Source organism: Antechinus flavipes, chromosome 1 (assembly GCF_016432865.1).
Source record: "Antechinus flavipes isolate AdamAnt ecotype Samford, QLD, Australia chromosome 1, AdamAnt_v2, whole genome shotgun sequence".
In the NCBI taxonomy this organism is placed as follows: Eukaryota; Metazoa; Chordata; class Mammalia; order Dasyuromorphia; family Dasyuridae; genus Antechinus; species Antechinus flavipes.
In genome coordinates, this window is record NC_067398.1 from 509,885,136 (window position 1) to 509,909,227 (window position 24,092).

General features: G+C 32.1%; 1 protein-coding gene across 1 annotated transcript in view; it reads right to left on the reverse strand.

The window, feature by feature from the left end:
- PIEZO2 (piezo type mechanosensitive ion channel component 2) overlaps positions 1-24,092 on the reverse strand; it is a 271,682-nt gene that overhangs the window by 178,950 nt on the left and 68,640 nt on the right. Inside the window, exon 2 of the mRNA XM_051973830.1 lies at positions 21,247-21,409. Coding sequence (XP_051829790.1) covers positions 21,247-21,354 — 108 coding nt within the window. The 5' untranslated portion in view covers positions 21,355-21,409. The remainder of the gene's footprint in view (positions 1-21,246; positions 21,410-24,092) is intronic.

The window sequence follows — 24,092 nt, forward strand, 5'->3', positions numbered from 1 at the left end:
CTACTGATTAGATAAATACAAATTAAAACAACTCTGAGCTTCCACTCCACAGTTATAAGATTGACTTATATGACAAAAATAGAAAATGATAAATGTTGGGAGAAAAGTAAGAAAATCGAGATACTAATGCACTACTGGTGAAATTGTAGACTGATCCAGTTGTTCTGTACAGCAATTTCTAACTATTCCCAAAGGGATATAAAACCATGCATACTCTTTAGCCAAGAAATACAAACTACTAGGTCTATATCCCAAAGAGATAAACAACAAAAGGGAAAAAAAGATGTATATGTACAAAAATATTTAAAGCACCTCTTTTAAAGATGACAAAGAATTGCAAATTGAAGGAATATCCATCAATTGAGAAATGGCTGAACAACTTGTATAAGATCATGATGGAATACTATTGTGTTATAAGAAATGATGGTCAGAGAAGCAGCTACACCCAAAGAAAAAACACTGGGAAATGAATATAAACTGCTTGCATTTTTGTTTTTCTTCCCAGGTTATTTATACCTTCTGAATTCAATTCTCCCTGTGCAACAAGAAAACTGTTCGGTTCTGCACACATATATTGTATCTAGGATATACTGTAACCTATTCAACATGTAAAGGACTGCTTGCCATCTAGGGGAGAGGGTGGAGGGAGGGAAGGGAAAAATCGAAACAGAAGTGAATGCAAGGGATAATACTGTAAAAAATTACCCTGGCATGGGTTCTATCAATAAAAAGTTATTTAAAAAAAGAAAAATAGGATGGAGGGAAAAACAATGAATATCCATAATTGTGAAAGTGAATAGGATGAATTATTCAATAAAATATAATCATAGTGGATAAAAAAAAAAGAAATGATGGTCAGGATCTCTTGAAAAGATTTACATGAACTGATGCAAAGTAAAATGAACAGAAGCATAATATTGTATGTGATAAGAGCAATACCCACGGTCAATTGTGAATGATTTATCTATTCTTAGCAATGCAATGATCCAATACAATACTGAAGAACTTATGATGAAAAATGCTATCCATTTCCTGACAAACAACTGATCAAATCTGAGTGCAGATCAAAGCAAACTTTTTCTTTAACTTCTTTATTTTTCTTGAATATTTTTGTCTCTTTTCTCCCATGTCATGACTAACTGCAAATATGTTCTACATGATTGCACATATGTGACCTATATCTAATTGTTTCCTTTCTCAACGAAGAGGATAGAGAGAAAAATAATTTGGAACTGAAAATTAAAAAAAACCCAAATGTTAAATTTCAGAATTTTAGAGGGGAAGGTAAAATAAGGAATAAAAGGGTAAGGGGAAAAAAAGTAGTAGGGATAGAATAAAAAGAGAGGCTGAGAAGGAAAATAGTGAGTAAAAATAAGATGGAGAGAAATTCACAAATAGCAATTAGAATCCTGTTAAATCTATAATAATACATCATTTTCCAATTAATAGATGCTCAAAATCATATGAACAAGCAGTTTTCCAATGAAAAAAATTATATAAAATGCTCTAAATCATTATTGATTAGAGAAATGCAGATTAAAACAACCTTGAGCCTTATATATACTAGATTGGCTAAAAGGATAGCATAAAATGACAAATGTTATGGGAAATGGGATATGGGAAATCACACTAATTTCATTGTTTGTGAAACTATAAAATGATACAATCATTTTGGAGAGCAATCTGGAATTATTATTAAGTTATTACAATTTAATTTATATATATATAACTTAATTATAAATATAAATTATTAAATTAAAAAATTATCAAATTAAAAGTTATTAACTTAACTACCCATACCCTTTGAGCATAATAAGAGAACATTGTATACAGTAGCAGCAATATTGTTTTAAGAATAACTTGGAGTGAATAAGTTAATTTGTCTATTAAAAATACTCATACAAATGATAAAGGATATATGAAAAAAAGATGCTATCTGCATCCAGAGAAAAAAGTGATAAATAGAAGTAGTATAGAATAATTATACATATACACACACCTATTTGTGTCTAATGGTAGACATATCTGGGGCAGGGTGGAGGGGAAGAAAAGAAATTTCCATGTTAGTTTTGTTGTATATTTAAAAGGAATAGCAAGTTGTACATAGTAGCTTTTCAATTACATGTACAATCACCTCTTTTAATGTACTATGTTATCAAATTGCTTGTTTTATTTCATAAATAAAAAAATTAAATGTTAAATTTGTTTTTATATGTAATTGTTAAAAGTAAAGTATTAAAAAAGATATAAGAATAATGTACAATTTCTAATAAGTCCTGAGGGTAGTTACTATTACAACATTTTAATCCATTTTCTACTGAGACAAAGTCCAATGGCTATTGTTTTTTGGAGAAAAAAACTAAATATTTCTATAAACCTACTTATGATCAGTAAAAAAAAAAAAGTATTTTGGAAAGGAAAGGGAACATTTTTCTAAAGGCCATGTGCTGTTTATTCAATGGCTATTTTCAAAAGTTAACATTTATGTTAGCAAGATGAGTTCAGGTCACCATCAGAACTCATGGAAAGAACAGAGAAATATTGTGACTCACTCTAATAAGATAAAAAGTTATCCTCAGTGTTGTCAAGTGTAGGAGCAAAAGCAAAAGAGAAAAAAAAATCCTGAATGAAAGAATAGAGATTTGTTGGGTTTGCTGCAAATCTGTTATATTAAGATTTTTTTAACTAAAGAAAAAAAAATCATCCAATTGGAAGGCTTCTGTTAGCAAAGGTATCATAGCAAAATCATAATGTAGTCTAGTATACTTTTTAAATTAAAGTGAATAATAGTGTGAGGGCTTATACCTTTAACTTCAATGTATAAATTAAAGGAAGCTTGATATAGGCCAAGTGTTAGAAAAGAGAATTGTCTGACATTCATTGGCTAATGAGGTTTAAAAGGATATAGGAAATCTTTAATTTGAGCAATAAAGGAAATGAAATAAGTGATTACTATTAGAGATAGTCCAATGTAAAATCATTTATTCAGACCTCTAATTTATAATACTTTATATATGTAGAGAATTGTATGGTTTTCAAAGTTCTTTCATATCCTGTCATATTATTTTTTCAATATTTTGTATTGAGCAATACAGACAAGTATCATTATCTTCATATATAGAAATTTAGTTCAAGAAAGATTTGAGGGATTTGAATAGTTGAATAGGGATCTTGATATGTTAAAGGAGAAGGCTGAGATTATGAAACCATAGTTGCCCATTTTTTAAGGGCAGAAAACACGCTTTGTGGGGATATCCAGTTATACCTACCAAACAAGTCTTACCCCATTCTTCCAAGTCAGAAGCTCATCATCGAAAATAACAATCTTGAAGATTTAGATGAGGCAAATCAATTTTTTGTAAAGAGTTTCTGAAAACCAAGCACTTTACCCTTTCCAAAGAGGAGGCAACTAATAATAGAATTTACACAAAGGAATCTTTGTGTACAGACCGTACAAAGTAATCTAATGAGATAATATATTTATAAAGCATTCAACATATAACCTTACACATAATAGGTGCTATGCAAAAGTTATTATTATTATTAATTATTTTTGAGGGTAAGGGGATGATTTGGGGAAGACCACAGGTAAATTTCAAGCTCTTTAGATTTCCCCACAAACAGAACAAATTTGCACCTCAGGGCCAACATAGACTATGAAACACTAAGAAAATTTAGGTCAGAAGAGAGATACTCTTGAGACAATTCAAGAAGACCCTAGGAAATCCCCAGGCTGGGGATTAAACAGTGTGAAGTGAAAATACCTCTAGGTTAGTTTTGCAGAAACAGCCAATGGGGAACCCTGGAATGAGCTAGGTTAAACTGGACCCACAAAAACTTTCACTTCCTGAACTATGAGTTTAGTGAGGGGTGGTGTGTCTGAGTTCTGGAAGACAGAGTGAAGCTCAGCTGATGGTAAATGTCAGATCCAGCAATGGTGCTGAGGCTGAGCCCTGGGTGGACAGGGCTGCTGGTGATTGTGGGCATTCGCAGGAGGATGGAGCTCTTAGTTTGGGGTTCCAGGTCAGAAAGGAAAGCTGAAGTGGAGCTAAAGGCACCATCCCCCTTACTTATTGATTAGAGGTGCTTAAACTAATACTTTTCATTTAAAATATTACTATTTGCATGATTTTTAAATCAGATTTCCTAATATTTAAATAGTAATTTTCTTCTTGGATGACTGTTAAACTTTTCAAGTTAAATTTTATATAACAAAATTTAGGGTGCTGAGGTTTTGAGATATTTCCAGATTAACATAGGAACATTTGACTTTGTGCTTTTCTAAATATTTTTTATTATACATTTAAAGATATTGATAATCTATAATTTTTTTGTTGTTTGACATAAAATTATACTTTAAAATTAATACAAGTATTTTTTTTCTCTCACCAACTTAAAAAAAAAGATGCTTAGCATTCTCCATTTCATTAAAGATCCATTCCCCACTCCCAAGACAAGTTCTTGCCAGGATTATGCTCAATTTTGCTGTCTGGGTTGTGAATTTATGTATTACCTTTTACAATATCTTATTTCAAATTATATGCATGTGTACATGATAACTACACAATTTTGTGTGATCCTGACTGTGGCTCTTTAATAGTTGAACTCTTTTGTTTCTGGCTGTTTAAAGCATTTTCCCCTTCAATCTGGAAGCTCTTGACTCTGATGTTTCTAGGAGTTTTCATTTGGGATTTATTTCAGGAGATCAGCAGTGAATTGTTCAATTTTAGCCCTACTTTAATTTTTTTAAAATAATTTTTTATTGATATAAAGCTCTGCTTTACTTTTGCATGATTTCTTTTAAAATGATATCTAATTCTCTTGCCCTCCCTCCCCCCACCCATCTCTCTCTCCTTCTCTCCCTTTTAAATTATCCATTGCCCTGTTTCCAGGTAAACCTTCCATTTTCTTCCATTTTTCAGTATTTTGATTTAAAAGAAAATCATTAGCTCCTGTTTGGTCCATTCTACTTTTCAAAGAAAATTTTAAATGGGTAAGATTTTCTATCTCTTATAAGATTTGTAGTTTGTGTTATTTAGTCTTTTTCAGTCATATCCCACTCAAAATCTTTTTGAGGTTTTCTTGGCAAAGATATTGAAATGGTTTTTCCTTCTCCAGAAGTTTACAGTTGAGGAAACCAAGGTAGATTTAAGTGACTTGCTCTTGGTCCCACAGCAAGCTAGTGTTCTATCCTCTCCTCTCCTTAGCTGCTTTCTTATAAAGGATTAAGCCTTTAATTATCTTTTCAGATTTTTCCTCCAATTTTTTTATTTATTTTCCAATTCTTTCCTCCTCATCATTTTAAAAATTCTCCAAAAAAAACAAAAACAAAAAAGACCCTTTTCTTTCAGTTCTACCTGGAATTATTGTTAATCTTGTAGCCAAGCTGCATTTTTCTTTAAGTTTTGCTTACAGGTACTTCGAATTATTCTTTTATTCTTGATTTGTGTTTTGGACATTACTGGCTTCATGACAAATTTTTATGATGGGAATTTTTTTTTGTTTACTTATTTTTCTAGTCTTTTCAAGCTATAATTTTTTTTTATTAGTGTCAGGTTCTCCACAGTTCTGGAAGAAATATCAAGGCTCCTTTGGTCCTCTTTTGGTCCTAGGGACCCACTAGGGTCCTGCTGCTTCTCTTTTCTAGGACTGAGTGCTATGTTCTCCAAGGATCTCAGATTGGAGACCTGCAAGCTTTAAGAGTGTACAAAACTGTCTGATACCTTTCTGGTCTGAGCTTTTCAAATCCTCACCTTAGTTGAGGTATGGACAACATAATTGTGAGTTTGTCCATGGTTGAAGCCTTAGTAGACTGTTGTTGACTTGAGGTCTCTGTCAACTAACTAGAAGATTCAACAAGTTCAGAGTGACAAAATTATGTCTTCCTATTGCCCCTTTGATTGAGTTCCCTGAGCTGCAGGTGATTTAGCTGCAGTCTTCAGATTAGGTTTAGAGCTGAATCTGTGGAATTATTCAGTATTTAGTATTACATAGCAACTATTCATTTTTGTTCCTACTCTTTGGCCATTCCATTGCACTAGGCTAATTCCAAGCTCTGCCTCAGAGCTACAAATTATCTCCTAAGTGCACATTAGATAGCACAACCCAGTTGCAGGCTGGATCTTATTCTTGACCCCTGCAATCACTCTTTGCCCTGAAAACCAGTCAGCATATATCTAGCTTCAGGTCTCTTCCTACATCCATTTAAGATTAACCTAGTTTTGAGATTAGAAACAGACTTGCAGGCTGATTATTGTTTCTATTCCCTAAAAAGCACACAGGTTTAGGATCTAGCATCAGTGTTGCTGTGAAATTTAGCCTCAGTTTGGTCTACATTTAACTTCAGATACCTTTATAAGTCCATGTTGGAGCCACAATACAGTTCTAGGATCAGAGAGATATAATTACCAGATGGTTCCTACCCTGCTTTCTAGGTTAGAAAAAAAGACTCACTGTTTGCTCTTTGAGTTTTATACTCATTATTCAGTCTAGTGCCCTCCTTAGATTTCTGATGCAGGATCTCCTTGGGAAGAGCAAGGTTGCATTGCTTTCTTATACACTGCTATCTTGGCCAGTCTCCTTCCCACCTCTTTTTCTGAGCCTTTCCATTTGAGGAGACAGGTTCCCATAATGAAGCTACTACATCCTTTCATGTGTAATCATAGGGGTTTAGGAGTTGTCTTTCTTATGTTATTCTCTGCAAACTCCCATCAAGGTGCTTTATCTTCAAGGTAATTTATTAATATCAAAAATATACACTTAATTAGCTTTTAGAAATATTAACTATGATTATATAATAAGAATAGTCAATAAAGTTTGTGATGTGTTCTCCCATAAGCACATAAAGAGATGAGATGGAAAAGTGTTTAAACTTTGAAAACACAAATGATACACCATTCTTATAGGTTAATTTGTTAGAGATTTTAAAATGCTTCCTTTTAGGTATGTTCCATTTCTTTTTCCTTTTGAGTGCTTGGAACTGTATCTAGTCTGCCCTTGACTCCTGATGCAATAATTGCTACCAGATGTCCTGGGGATATTACTAGGATGCTGATGGGAAGAAGGCAAGTCCCATAATCTACTAGATCTTCTGAAGTTCATAAATTCCTTCTCTGGTCAAGAAGGAGGAGGGAAGGGTAGGAGGGTATGAAGATACTCTCCTTCCCTCCTTTCAAACATTCTTTCCTCATGGATTCAGCTGGAATTCTTTCTCCTGGCCCTCTGCTCTTTCTAATCTGCAATTCCAACTAGCTCTATGCTTTTCTACAGTCTCCAGAGACAGAGAGTATCATTAAGTTTCTAGGTACATGAAAGAAATTTGCTATCGTACTTATTGAGGTGTCAAAACTTGTTCACAGATCTTAAACAACAGAGATATGTTCTCACCTGATAAATGTATAAGAAATAAGTGGAGTGGGAGTGATTTTGTCCTTACCTTTACATACTATTTTATGTACAAACCTCATATGAAACTTCTCAGAGGCAAGTCTCGATTGGTAACATGCTATAATTTACATATACCCACCATGCATTTTTCCATTGACTTTTGGGAAATAGCACAATTAATTCTTTGGAAATCATGATGCTTCATGATTCACAGCCACACTGTATCACTAGTAGAATATTGATAATGAAGAGTTAAATTCTGCAGTAAGAGGAAGTTTTGAAATCAATGAAAACATGGCATTGTTTTATAAATTCAATGCAGCCAAATCTCTTCTTTCTTATAAATTATAGCCCAACTCATTATCCATCAGCAATGCCAGTCTTAGATAAACATTGAAATAAATTAATTTATTTGGCTGCTCATCCAACTGTATATCATTATCTAACAATATCTGTATTTCATCTACTTGTTTTTCCAGTGTGAATGATTAGACTAATCTCTTTTCCACTGCTATGAGTTCCAGAACACTAGAAATTGATGTGATATATAAAGGCATCATCAGTGAGTATAAGACAATCTTTATATTTTCTTTTCTTTTGAACTCAGCCTTATAAGGTGAGGCTAAAAGGGATCTTAAATGTCACCTCATCCAACATCTTTATTTTACAAATGTGGATACAGAACCAGTGAGGTTCTGTAGAAAATCCAAAATCACATAGGCAATAAATTACAGAACTCGAATTTGAGGAGAAACTGAAGTAACAAGAACAATTAAGAGGTTACTACAAAGTCCAGGTAAGAGGCAATAAGAGTCCATCTATAGTGATGACTTTGAGAGTGGGAAGAATACATGAGAAGTAGAGGCAGAATAATAAAACTTGGTACTTGCTGAGATATGTGGGGTGAGGGGATATAAAGAATCTAACTCAGAGTTGTTAATCTTGAAAATTGTTCTCTGAATACCTTTAATATTTCCCAGTAGACGATTCTCTTCTCTAGCTAGATGCAATAGTCTTTAAAAAATCATTTTCTTAGTTGACCATATCATTTCCTTTCATCAGGTAATAAGATGACAAAATCCATTCATGGTAGCTAACAAATACATTAAAAATCACTGTAAAATGATGAAAAACATATATTGTCATTTTTTCAGGTTTGGGTTTATGTCATTGTTCAGTCACTTACTGTGTGATGCTGGGTAATTTGTTTAACTTTTCTCAGGCTAAAAATAGAGATAACCAAACTTGTATTACTTATACTCCCTATGTTGCCATTAACATGATAGAGTAGAATGCACTTGGCATCTATAGCTATGTATTTGAATGACTAACTTATTACCTCTGTGACCTTAGGGAAGTTACTTTCTCAATAATATGAACTGCACACATTGTTTCATTCATAAATTACTCAGTTTTCAAGAAGTATTTACTAAGTATACACTATGTGCTATGCAATTCGTTCATGGAAATCTATTTTTAAACTGAAAAAGGTGGCTAAGTCTCATCTGTGACTTAGCCTTATATAATGGTAGAAAGGTAGCAGGCACTGTGATTTTCAAATCTATCTTCTCAAAATTATTATTTCTTTCTTTCTTTGCTTAGCACAATTGAGAGAATATACTGGTTTGATTTACTTATTTATAACAGTAGAGTATTGTATTAGATGATTCCTTAAGATTTAATCACTATGTTATCCTTCTCTGATTGTCCCACATTCTAGGGAAGTTCTTTGAAAGCTTTAAGGTGTGAGATAAATGTATGAACTATTCCAATAGTTCCAATATTCCACAATTAGGAAAAGTTGATTCCCCCTTACTCAGTCATCATGTTTTCTACACATTTTCTTAGTTGTTTTTTGCTGTATTGCAGCATATTAGTGACATGATACAAATACATATGTACAGAATGCATAGGTTATTTAGATAATTAACTCATATGTACAATGATTATAATTTAGATATATGTAAAAAGATATATGATTGTACATGAAGATACATATTATGCAATATGCAGTTTATATATGTTCAAATCTATTTATCAATACATACAATAATCTAAAACCAAACTGTTTAAATGAACTTCCTACTTTGAAAAATGGGAAGTGGACAAAAGGAAAAGTTATCAAAAACTTAATTATTTCTTTGCTAGAGAAATTTATCTTCAGTCTTTACAATAGTTAGAATTATCTTCCTAGTGCTGTTTGTGGTCATCAATCAAACTATAAGATGAGCTTAGCAGGTGTTCCATGAAATCAAACCTATCCAAGAAAAACAAGAAGATTATGAAAAAAACTTAACTAATTAGAAAAGGAGATACAGGTTCTTAAAGATGAAAACAATTCTTTAAAAATTAGAATTGAACAAGGCAAAGCAAGTGGATCTATGAGAGATCAAAAAATAACAAAAAAGGTTATAAAGAATGAAAAATAGAACAGAATGTGAAACATATTAGAAGAAAAACAACAGATCTACAGAACAGATCAAGATGAGAAAATGTAAGAATAATTGGACTACCTGAAAATTGTGACTAAGAAAAAAAATCTTGACTTGATAATGTAAGAAATAATCAAGAAAATTGTCCTGAAAGTATTAAACATGAGGGGAAAATAGAAATTAAGAAAAAAAACCTATTGGTCACTACCTCAAAGAGATCCTTTATGGACATCACATAGGAATATTATTGACAAATTTTGAAACTCCTAGATCAAAGAGAAAAAATATTTCAAGAAATGAGAAAAAACTTAAAATATGCTGGAACTACAATTAGAATTGTACAGAACTTAGCAACAGCCACAATAAAAGACCACAGATCCTTGAATCATATCTATTGACAATCAAAAGAAGTAGCCTGTGGCCAAAAATATCATTTCCTGCAAAACTATCTATAATATTGAATGAGAAAAAATGGATGTTCTAGTCTAGAAAAATTTGCTTAAAAAGTTAGAATCTTCAAACATGACTTAACAAAAGACATTTGCTTTACCTCCTACTTATATCTTCATTACATCCAGGATCCACTTATTTATTTATGGATTGTTTATTTTATAGATCATACTCATCCAATTTTTATCTAGAAGGTTTCCAGCACTACAGTATAACTCCTGAATTGCCTCCCTGCATTGGCAAGCCAGATGAGCTCACAGAATACAAACTTAAGCTAATATTTAGTCTAAGAGTAATGAAACTAAAGGATTAAAATCAGCTCTATCAGAATCCAGTTAAAGGAAGAAATCTACAGCAGAACAGTATTAGGGTGACCTCAACCTTTCTCTTTCAGAATCAGACAAATCTAAGCACAAAATAAACAAGAAAAAAATTAGGGGAGTAAATAGAATCCTAGAAAACCTAGATATGATAGACTTCTGAAAAAAATTGAATAGGAACAGAAAGGAATATATCTTTTTCTTGGTAGCACATGGCAACTACACAAAAGTTGACCATATATTAGGGCATAAAAACCTCACAATCAAATGCAGAAAAGCAGAAATAATAAATGTTTCCTTTTCAGACCACAAAGCACTAACAATTATATTCAATAAAGGGACAGGGGAAGATAGATTAAAAAGCAATTGGAAATTAATTCTAAAGAATGAGTAAGTCAAACAACAAACCACAGAAATAATCAATTATTTCATGCAAGAGAATGACAAAAATGAAACAACATATCAAAACCTATGGGATACAGCCAAAATAGTTCTTAGGAGGAATTTTATATCTCTAAAGAGCTACATGAATAGAATAGAAAAAGCAGGGATCAATGAACTGGGTTTGCAACTAAAAAAGCTAGGAAAAAAAACAAATTAAAAACTCCCAATTAAATACCACATTAGAAATTCTGAAACTCAGGAGAGATTAATAAAAGCTAAGAAAACTATTGAACTAATAAATAAAACCAAGAGTTGGTTTTATGAAAAAACTAACAAAATACATAATCTTTTGGTTAATTTGATTAGTGAAAAAAAGAAAAGAAAAACCAAATCACCAGCATCAAAAATGAAAGGAGTGAACTTATCATCAATGACAAAGAAGTTAAGGCAATAATTAGGAGCTATTTTGCCCAACTATATAGCAGCAAGTCTGATACAATCTACTTGAAATGGATGAATATTTATAAAAGATGAATTGCCCAGAGTAATAGAAGATGAAATAAATAAATTAAATAGTCCCATTTTAGAAAAAGAAATTGACCAAGTCAATAATAATCTCCCTAAAAAAAATTCCAGGGCTAGATAGACTCACAAGTGAATTCAACCAAATATTTAAAGAGCAATTAATCCCAATACTATGTAAACTGTTTGGTAGAGAAGGGGTACTGCCAAAATCCTTCTATGACACAAATATGGTACTGATACCTAGACCAGAAAGAGCCAAAACATGGAAAGAAAATTACAGCCCAATATCCCTAATGAATATTGATGCAAAAATCTTAAATAAAATATTATCAAAGAGATTACAGCAATTTATGAGCAGAATAACACACTATGAAACAGTGAGATTTATACCAGCAATGTAGGACTTGTTCAATATCAGGAAAATATTACTATAATTGACAATACCAATAAAAAAAACCAACAGAAATCATAGGATAATCTCAATAGATATAGAAAGAGTGTTTGACAAAATATAGCATCCATTCGTACTGAAAACACCAGAGAGCATAGGGATAAAGAGAGCTTTCCTTAAAATAATAGGCATTATTTATTTAAAACAAAAAGCAAGCATTATTTGTAATGGAGAGAATATGGATGCATTCTCATTAAGATCAGGGGTAAAACAAGGATGTCTATTATCACCATTATTATTCAACATTGTACTAGAAATGTTGGTTTTTGTAATTAGAGAAGAAAAAGAAATGAAATGAATTAGAATCAACAATGAGCAAAAAAAGCTATCACTCTTTGGAAATGATGTGATATAAGTATATCTAGAGAATTCTAGAAAATCATCTAAAAATCTATTTGAACAAGTCACAGCTTTAACAAAATTGCAAGATATAAAAGAATCATTAGATCATTAGAATTTCTATATTATTACTGACAGTTCATCAGCAACTGATAGAGAAATTCCATTTAAAATTACTGTAGACAAAATAAAATACTTAGCAGTTTACCTGCCAAGACAAATCTAAGAACTATATGGATATAATCACAAAGCACTTATCAAATAAAATGAAATATAAACAATTGGAAAAATATCAATTGCTTATGTACAGGCCAAGCTAATATAATGAAAATGACAATTCTTCCTAAATTTATCTACTTTTTCAGTGCCATATCAATCATATTGCCAAAAAATTATTTTATCGAGCTAGAAAAAATAATAACAAAATTTATCTTGAAGAAAAAAAGGTAAAAAAATCAGAAAATTAATGAAAAAAAATACAAAGGATGGTGGCTTAGCAGTACCAAACCTAAAACTACATTATAAAGCATCAGTCATTAATACCCTTTGATATGGCTAAGAAATAGAGTGGTGGATCAGTGGAATAGATTAGATACACATGACACAATAATCAAGACCTATAATAATCTAGTATTTGATAAAACTCCAAATTCCAGCCTCTGGAATAAGAACTCATTATTTGACAAAAATTTCTGGGAAAACTGGAAAAGAATATGTCAGAAACTCAACATAGACCTACATCTCACATCACATGCCAGAATAAGGTCAAAATGGGTACATGATTTGGGCGTAAAGGATCCTACCATACACAAATTAAGACAGCAAAGAATAATTTACCTACCAGATCTTTGGAGAAGTGAAGAATTTATGACCAAAGAAGAATTAGAGAACATTATGAAAGAAAAAAAATGTATAACTTTGATTACATTACATTTAAAAAATTGCACAAACAAAATCAACAGAAACAAGATTAAAAGGGAAATACAAAACTGGGGGGAAAATCTCTACATCCAGTATTTCTAATAAATGTCTCATTTCTAGAATATATAAAGAATGCTATCAAATTTATAATAATAAAGCCATTTCCCAATTGATAAATGGTGAAAGGATATGAACAAACAATTTTCAGATGACAAAATTAAAACCATTTATAGTCAGATGAAAAAATGCTCTAAATCCCTATTGATTAGAAAAATACAAATTAAAACAATTCTGAAGTACTACCTTATTTCTCTTAGACTGTTTAAGATGACAGAAAAAGATAATGATAAATCTTGGAAAGAATATGGGAAAACTGGGACACTAATGGAAGTGTGAAATAATCTGATCAATCTGGAGAACAATTTGGAATTATGCTCAATGGTCCAGCAGTGTCATTACTGGGTCTGTTTGCCAAGAAGATCATAAAGGAAGGGAAAGGACCCACATGTGCAAAAAATGTTTGTAGGAGCTATTTTTGTGGTAGCAAAAAATTGGAAAATGAGTAGATGCCTATCAACTGGGGAATTGTGGAACAAGTTGTGTATATGAAGATAATGGAATATTATTGTTCTATATAAAATGATGAACAAGCTAATTTTAGAAAGGCCTGGAAAGATTTACATGAACTGATGCTGAGCCAAACAATCAGTACCAGGAATACATTGTACATAATAAGAGCAAGGATGTGTGATGAGCATATGAAAGATTTGGTTCTTCTCAATGGTTCAGTAATCCAAAGCAATCTCAATAGACTTTGGACAGAAAATGTCATCTGCACCTAGAAAAAGAATTAAGAAGACTGAATGTAAATCACACATGCTATGTTAACTTCTTTTTTTTTTCTGTTTTGTTTTCTCATTCATGGTTTTTCCCTTTTGCTGTGATTTTTCTTTCCCTTTATGATTCATAAATTAATGTTTATTGAAAATAAATAAATTTGCTAGAAGAATAAAGAATTCTATTCTATGTTTTTCAATGCTTGATATAAATAATTTTTGAGGTTCCCGCCACATTCACTTTCTGAGAAAATTCAGGCTTTGAATAATGAAATCTTTCCTACATAGAATTTAAATGAATTGAAAACCATGAAGAGGAGAGAGGTATTTTCTTTTAATTTTGGGAAATGGGTCAATAAATCTGTGACATTCAACTCTGAAAATATATTGATTCTTGCTTCTTTAATAATATGGACATAATAGTACAATTGTCTAATTTTTAAAAAATTGTGGACTCTCCACCATCATGAAGCCAATCATTCAAGTAATTAACATATTTATTGTCTTGTCTTCTCTGTGCCAGTCACTGTGCCAAGTACCATGGGAGTAAAATGAAACCACCCAGGATGTTATTTAGTTCACATTTATTCTACCAGGAGAGACAACAGTAACATTAATATTTGTAAAATATTTGCTAAATAAATATAGGTTTAGACTGGGAGGGCCCTAGTGATTGTGGAAACTTGTCAAAATTTCTTTTAAAAGGTGTTATGTGAGCTAACACTTTAAAGAAATAAGGGATTCCACGAGGAACAAATCAGGGAAGAGTACATCTCAAATATGAAAAACAAGGAAAACCAAGGCTAAAGATGGGTAGTTTGTGTGAGGAACAGCAATAGATGCAGTTATATGAATAAATTTATTTGTAGAATTATAAATAATATAAATAAATTATAAATTCTTTGTAAAATAAATCCAGAAAGGTAAACTAGAGCTAATTTGTAAAGGACTTTAAATTTCAGAGGTTTTACTTGATCCTAGAGTTATAGAAGACATGAACGCTGTGCAATCTTGATGGCAGTGGCAAAAAATTTGGTGGACACAAAGGTCTCCATTTTATGTTTTGACATTAATAATCATAAAATTATAGGAAAATATCAGAATATATTAGAAAATATTATTTGTAAGTAATAAATGCCAATCCAAAGTTTCATAAAGTTTGCAAAAGTTTTATACAGCTATATGTGTGTGTGTGTGTATGTATATATATACATATATATGTATATATAATTATCTTGAGGCATTAAATTTACATTCAAATTTTCTTAATTGACAAAGATGATTCAATGAAAATCTTTTAACAGATATAACTTTTCTTATAATTTTTGATTACTTTTATTATGTATGCACAACAATTTCATTATTGGGAAAAGGGCATGAATAATTTTTAAAAATTATTTTTATTCCAAATTTAAACTCAAAAAGAATATTTCCATGCAGAGGGCACAAGATAAAAAAGAGGATGAAATATATTCCACAAGGTTCTTTAAACTTTTTCTTGCTTGTTTGTGTTTCCTTCTGAACTTCCTTTTTTGTTTTGTGTATTTTAAAAAATATTATAATTATAATAGAATGTTCACTATTGCTACCATCTTTCTCCCTACCTTCCTTATTAAAAACAGAAAGAGGAAAAAGAGAAAATATGCATAATCAAGCAAAAAAAAAAGCAATTCACACAATGGCTTTTTTCATAGATGTGTGTCACTGCACCTTGTGTTTATCACTTCTTTGTCAGGAACTAGGTAACACGCATCTTCTTATCACTCTGGAGATATGGTTAATAACTACATTGCTATATATATATATATATTTTTTTTTGATGAGGCAGTTAGGCTTAAGTGACTTGCCCAAGGTTGCACAGCTAGCAAGTGCTAAGTATCTGAGACAAGATTTGAACTCAGATCCTCCAGAATTCAGAGCTGGTGCTCTATCACTGCACCATTTAGCCACCCCAAACCATAATTATTATTATTTTTTTAATAACTTTTTATTGACAGAGCCCATGCCTGGGTAATTTTTTACAACATTATCCCTTGCACTCACTTCTGTTCCGACTTTTTCCCTCCTTCCCTTCACCCCCTCCCTCAGATGGCAAGTTGTCCTATACAAGTTAAATATGTTACAGTGTATCCTAGATACAATATATGTATGCAGAACCGAACAGTTCTCTTGTTGCACAAGGAGAATTGGATTCAGAAGGTAAAAATAACCTGGGAAGAAAAACAAAAATAAAAGCAGTTTACATTCATTTCCCAGTGTTCTTTCTTTAGGTGTAGCTGCTTCTGTCCATCCTTGATCAATTGAAACTGAGTTAGATCTCTTTGTCGAAGAAATCTACTTCCATCAGAATACATCCTCATACAGTATCGTTGTTGAGATATATAATGATCTCCTGGTTCTCCTCATTTCACTTAGCATCAGTTCATGTAAGTCTTGTCAATCCTCTCTGTATTCATCCTGCTGGTCATTTCTTACAGAAGAATAATATTCCATAACATTCATATACCACAATTTACTCAATCATCCTCCAATTGATGGGCACCTTTTCTAAGAGAAGTTTAAGTGATGCAAAATTTACCTCAATAGAGAGTGGAAAAAGTAGTGTTGGCTAGACAAATAGTTGATCCTAACATACCAGCATGTTATATATAGAATGAAAGAATAAGATGGATAGCATCATTTATCAAAACAATAAAAGAGGAGGTAAAAATGAAATCTGTAGAAAGTTGGTAGAAATGTCACAAAGAAAGCTATGGGGAATTGCAAAACATACTTTTCAGAATAAATTTGTTATGGAACCACACAAAGAAACTAGAGTCTATTGCCCCATGACAGAATTAAAAATAAACTCAATTGTGTACCTTAGTTATTAATTAATTTACTGAGATGTAAAACAATATAAAGACACTGTAAAATATTATGTTCTCTGGATATAGTAGGTATAATCAGAAAACTAGCATTTTGGAGAGAAGGATACAAAATGCTGAAAGTGTTGGGCTAGCAAGGTATTATAGAGTGATGTGACTGTGTTGAATCTACATCTTAAGATATGAGTCAATCTTGAGATAGTCTGAACCAATATTTATACTTTGGAATATGTCTAAGTGCACATGTGTAGTAGTTTGCTGCTTTGGAAGCTTCTGGGTACAGATTTTGAGCAATATTATGTGTGTGTAGAATCATACCCAACATGAAACTGATTAGTATGAGCATGCAGAAACCAAAAGTTTAGGCATTATACAGAGGCACTGTCCCCATCTGAAGTTGAAAAGTCTAGCATTTGAAGGAATCATGATAGATGCTCTTTTTGAATGGCATAGTTCAGAACTCCAAGTAGTCTTCTTCTTGAGAAGAAATTGCCCACAAAAATACAATTAAACTGAAAGACTCAGTGGGTTGATGAAAACTTTTATGACTGATTCCTTGGTTATATTGTTGTTTTTTCCTTCATTCTCCAAGAGGATCAAGACATCAAGAAGGTGTCATGACATGCAAGTGAATTGTATTGAAGTGAGGGAGGACTGGGTAAGGCCACCTGACTCATTTTCCCCTCCAGAGGATCTGGATCTAGTGGCAAGATATAGATCAAGCTGCCTGGATTTGGCCCTGGGTGAAATGGGAGACTATGGCTTGCTTAAGCTAAGGTCTCAATTTAACTGAAGCTGCACCAATTCAGTGACTAAGGCTGGGTAGCAATTGAGGCAGGTTTCTCTTTTTATATTAATCCAAAAAAAATCTAAATACATAAATAAATGAGTGAATGAATCTAAGAAATGAAGACCTTCAGTGTTTCTGGTCAAAGTAGAAATTTACATTCAATTCAAGTCATTGAGGATCCAAACAATGACCAAATGGGGCTTGGCCTATGACCTATTGGTGCTCTTTTAGAATCAGATTGGTTTTGGTTTAAGGCCTGGTCCTTAAGAAAGAAATCTAACCAGTAAACCCCAAGATATCTTGGGAGGGTTCAGAGATGCAAAAGACAAATAAAATATTTTAAGAGCATCTCTAGGCAGCACCCTATATGGACAGAGGAGGGAAGAAGGAAAGGAGGTAGCAAAGGAAGGAGGAAAAGAAGGAAAGAAAGAAGGAAGGAAAGGAGGGAGGGAGGGAAAAGGGGAGGGAAGGAGGAAGGGAGGAAGAAGGAAGGAAGGAGGGAGGAAAGAAAGAAGATAGGCAGGGAGAGAGGAAGGGAGGGAGAAAGGGAAGAAGGAAGGAAGGAAAGAAGAAAGGAAGGAAGAGAGGAAAGAAGAAAGAAAGGAAGGAAGAAAAGAAGGAAGGAAGGAAGAAAGTAAGGAAGCAAGGAAGGAAGAGAGGGAGGGAAGGAAGGAAGGAGGGAGGGAAGGAAGTAGTCTTCTAATTGATCAATTCTAGGCCAGATTTACTCACACAGGTCATTGTTTGTCCATCATTCTCAAAGAGGACTATGACAGAAAGTGGTCTAACAACCTTTCAAGGTTTTACTTGAAAAACAAATGAGCAAGCATGTGTTGACAGTTTTCTGCAGATTTCATCTTCATGGTTACAGAACTATAAATATAAGTACAGTATAAATATAAGGAGTATAAGTGTAGATCCCATTGTATCAGCTGTTTACAAAATGTTATTTGATAAAGGGGGAAAGGAACAAACATTTACTAAGCGTAAGTACCTTACAAACCCTAGGATATAGGTACTCTTATGGTCTCCATTTTACATATGAGGAAACTTAGACAGATAAAGTTTAAGTGCCTTGCCTAAGGTGATATGCCACCTGGTTGCCCCTCTCTTTCTCCAAAGTTCTAAATGCTTTTACTAATTAAGTATCTCATGCATATATTTATATCCTTGATAAATACAATATAGAGTAATATGTAGATTAATAGTATCCTCTGAGAGAACAAATCAAGTTAAGACATAACTGGGAGAAGTTCTACAGTTATTAAATAATTGCCAAATTTTTTGAGAATATTTAGCTGTTCAAAGATTGGTCAAATGGACCCAGCTGTTCAATTTCTGTTCAATTCTGGGTTATCCCAGAATGCTCCCAATCTTGGACTCTCATAGAAATTCCTAGGATGTAGGTCAGTAGTTGAGAGAAAAGGGATGAATGATAGGCACATCTCACTTCCAGGAGAAGACAGAATTCAAGTAAAAAGATACTGAGGAGACCACAGTACTTGCATATCTTTCTCTACTACCCATCTCTATCACCTTTTTAGGAAAGATGTTTACCAATACATTCTTTGCCGTTTTATAACAAAGTTACAGTTTCACCTAATTATGCCCTTAAATCAAGCTCCAGTCTGTTGGCTGAGTTAAAAAATTGACCAGATTTTTCTGAATCTTATGTCCTGGAAATCTAGTTGTAATAAGGAATGAAATCTGGCTTTGTTTCAGCAAAAATTTGGGCATAGACTGACTGACTGAATGAGAGGAATTCTTGAATCCCTGGGAAATGCACCAATCTTCAGGAGTTTCAGATGGAAATATATATGGATTGAACAGATTACTTCTCGTTAAAAACAAATGGGCCTTGGATTTTCTCATAAATTTCTGAAAAGCATGGGGGTAGCCAATTTAGATTATACCTCATTTTTAAACTCTAAGAACATAAAAGAGGTAAATGCACAGTGGGCATTTTTGCATCTGGCCTTTCAGGTGACTTGTCAGCCTCACAACCACAGAGACAGTAGCCTTTTCCTTTAATGATGCTTTCATTTTGTAGCAGAGCTGTTAACAATGCAACTCTGCCAGAGAAATGTTGAAATTAAAATAAAAACAAGTGTATTTGTTTCTATTTATTCACAGCCCATCAGACATTTCTCTCTAGACTTATTGTCAAATCAATTGGATTTCTTCTGTTTTTTCAATAAAGGAAAAATCAGCATTTATTTTCTCTTCAGTGTAACTGACTAGAAATGTCCCTATTAAGAATTGCATATATTGCTTCAACCATTAGTTATTCTTTTCAACAAATATTTACTAATGTGCTATGCAATTGGTTCATGAAAATCTATTTTTAAATAAAAAAAGAAAGTTGAGTCTCATAATCATGGATGAGCTTATACATTGGCAGAAGGGTGGCAGGCACTCTGATTTTCAGATCCATCTTCTCAATATCATTTATTTATTCATTTATTTTGCACAGTTCAGGGAATATACTGGTTTGATGTACAATGTTTGATTATACATGTACTTGTGTGTGCATATCCATAAATACACATACACATATGCACATATAAAGCATATGTGTGTGTGTACCACAGGCAACTGTCTTCCTCAAAGGCTAAGAAATATTTAGCACAATCAATACTTTTCCCTCATGAAAATTTGTTGCTCTAGTTTGATTTTTAATGAACTTTAATTTGAGTCCTGTTTTATATATCTTAGCTCCTGCCATATTTAATTGCATTGCAAACTCTCACAGCTCTAAGGCAATACAATATATAAAATTTAAAATTTATTTCCTCTGTCTCTGTCTCTCTCTTTCTGCATAGATATAGATACAAACACACATATATACATATATAAAAATTCATAATTCTTAGGATGATAGAAAATGAAAATTATCTCATAAACTTAGACACTCACTCAAATGTTTATATTATACCATCTTTGTCTTTAGGGGCTCCCTAGATCCCTTTATAGGTTATCTTGCCAAATATTAGAAAGCTTTTCCTATAGCTCCTAAACATTGGCTGTGTTCTACTACAAGGTTGAGAAATAATATGAAGAGCTCTAAATAACAAAATGAATATATACTCTTATAAAGTAGCAGGTAATCAAGAAACCATTAATGAAGCAACATAAGGTTCAGGGAGTCCTTTAGTTCTTTCCCAATCCTTGTCCTTTCCCAGTAATTTTTCACATATTAACTCTCTTGAGCAACTGGGTGATTTAAAATAACTTGTTCTAAACATACCAAAATCATACAAAACTACTTCTAAATGTAATGGAAACAAAGCTGAAGTGTCTATCTTCTAAGTAAAAATACATTGTTCTTAGTAAATGTGATATATTTTACTAATCCTATACAAACATTAGTTTTATAGTATCTAAGAACTCCAAACCAATTTGACTTAAAAACTGCATTTTAAACATTATGTTTGATATGTTTCAAACATTAGTAATTTTAGATGACATTTGATAAAATGGTGTATATAAATGTTTCATTTTTTTAAAATCAGAAAATGTGAAAAAAATACACAAAAGAATAATACCATTTCTTCATTTTCAAATTGCATGTTGTACTGGGCTGCATCTTCTGGCACTGGCTTCTGTACAATATTTCTGCAAACGAGCCATGTGGTCAAACTAGCAATGAACATTCCAATATCTGGTACAAATACTCTGATCCCATTGCCAGCATCTGCTCCCTTCAAGCTACAGAAAGAAAGAAAAGAGAAATTAGTTGTTTTTATGTTTCTTTATAAACCATCTTAAAATGTGAAAAAAAAATGTGCTCATCATAAAGTCCAGTAGTTACAAACTTGGAACTAAAACAATTGCCCATCATTAGGCAGGGTGTATATAAATCACTGTTCTTGAAGCAAGGGTGACTGGAGTTTAAATCCAGCTTAGATATTTATTAGTTGTATGAACTTGGGCAAATTACTTAAATGCTATCTGCCTCAGTTTCCTCATCTATAAAGTGATGATAATAATAGCAAAAATTTCATAGGATTGTTGTGAGGATCAAATGAGATAAAGTTTGTTAACCACTCAACTCAGTAAGTGGTATATAGTTAATAGTTAATAAATACTTGTCCCCTTGTCTCTTTACAACACACAAATTGGCACAATTATCCAATGTTTTATTTTTTGAGCTTTGTGACATCAACAAATTTGGCAATAAAGTCAACTATGACATCACCTTAATCATTAAAGTAATTTTTAGGAAAATTAGAAGTCTTCTTCTAAAATGGTAGTATCCCATTAATGATTCCTCTGTATGTTCAGCTATTCCATCAGTTCCAGATTCATTTTTCTCCATTTCATCCACAAAGATAAAATGACTTTTTCAAAATCTAATTTCAATTGCTAATTTAAATAAAAAGATATCTGATAAAAAAGAAGTATCTCAAAATCAATAGAGATTGAAGTTTGAAATGGTTCTTCCCTCCATTTCCATCTACAAAAAAATTGTAGATGAAACAAAAACCAGGAAAAGTTCAGGTACAAAATTATCTGCCAATATAAGTCACCAGAAAAAAAAAATCCAGTACTAAAATGTTATCATTACACCTATGTCATACTCTTCCTAACTACTGTTACCCTGAAATGTTAAAAAATAATTCATAGAGCAATTTAATAACAGCATTTTCTGGATCTGTGAATACAAAGTAATATACATAATAAAAAAGAAAGCAATGATGAAGATAAAAAATGAATTGAAGTTAGAGAAATTTTTTTCAAGTAGATATTTTGGATAAATTGGTTAATAGAACAAGGGAGACAGAAATAGTTAAAACTAGAAGAAATTCAGGAAACAAAAGAAAGTAAGGGAAGAGAAAAAAATACCTGAAGGAACCTAAAGGTTATCTCAGCACAGAATATGAAAACATTCACACTGGGCAAATGGAACAATAAAGTATGCCAAATGAAGAAACATTCTGTCCAGTTTCCTAGATTTAGTCTACCATAGTAGTTTTATTACACATTGTTCTCCATGAACTCTACATTCTGGATAAATAGCCCTATTTGATATTTCTATTGTAATCTATTCTTCTCTCAAGGTGCTTTTGCACAGATCATCTCTCATTTTTAGAATGTCCTCCCTCTTCATCTCCACCTTACTTAGTTTCCTTTAAGGTTCAATTCAAATGCATCTTTTACAAGAACCAAATCCCACACAGTTTATAGTTTCTTCATACTGGAAACTACTACATATTTAACATTATGTGCGCACATACATATAAAGTAATCTATACAGACATACATATGTATACATGTTGCATTACAAGTTGGTTCCTTCCACTAAAATGGAAGGGAAGGGAATAAAGTTTCATGGTCTGTCTTTACATTACTAGCATCTAGTATAGTTCTTGGAACATAGTAGGCACTTAATAAATGCTTTTTAACTAAAAGAGATAACTCTAGCGGAGTAAATAAATTTTACAAGTAAAAAAAAAATCTAAAGAAAAATAATCCCAAATACATTTAAATGGTAATAGATTCTAAATTATCATATCAGATTTAAGAAAGAAATCAAATAATTGCAATGGTTTCAAAAGACCTAATAAATTTCTGTGGTCATAACTGCCTCTTCCAAATTCATCAGGAATGATTATTAAAATGATTAAAAACAAAGGAGAAACATTACCATATCTTTGTGTAATAACAATTCTGACTCTATACTTGCAATACCATTCAAAATTTTTATTGCCCCACTTAAGATAAATAATGGTCTGTGAAATAGGCCCTCTAGTGGAGGATAGAGTTACAAATAAAAAAAAAAAAAAGAAACAATATACTACTCTTTAGGAGTAATAGAGAGCCATAACAAGTGTAAAAATATATATTATACAGTTTAGGTATAAAGATAGCAATATCAATAATCAATCAGTAAACATTTATTAAACACCTACTATGTATCAGGGACTATGCAAAGTAAGAAGTAACATATAAGTTTGAGAAGAGAAAAAGTGAACTAAGATTTATTTCAGCTCTATTTCAGTCATTTCTGAGTATTTGTGATTCCTTTTGGGGTATTCTTGGCAAAGATACTGGAATAGTTTGTCATTTTCTTTTCAAACTCATTTTATAGATGAGAAATTGAGACAAATAGGGTTGTGATGACTAAAAAAAAAACATCTAAAGAAAAATAATCCCAAATACATTTAAATGGTAATAGCTTCTAAATTTTCATGTCAGATTTAAGAAAGAAATCAAACAATTGCAATGGTATCAAAAAACCACAAGCCAATTTGTGTCTGAGGCCAGATTTAAATTTAGGAAGATTTTTTAATTCTTCCTGTTTTCAGGCCTGACACTATTCACCATGCCATCTATTTGCCCCAACTCTGACATATATTATTGTATCTTATACATGTACAACATAGAGTGA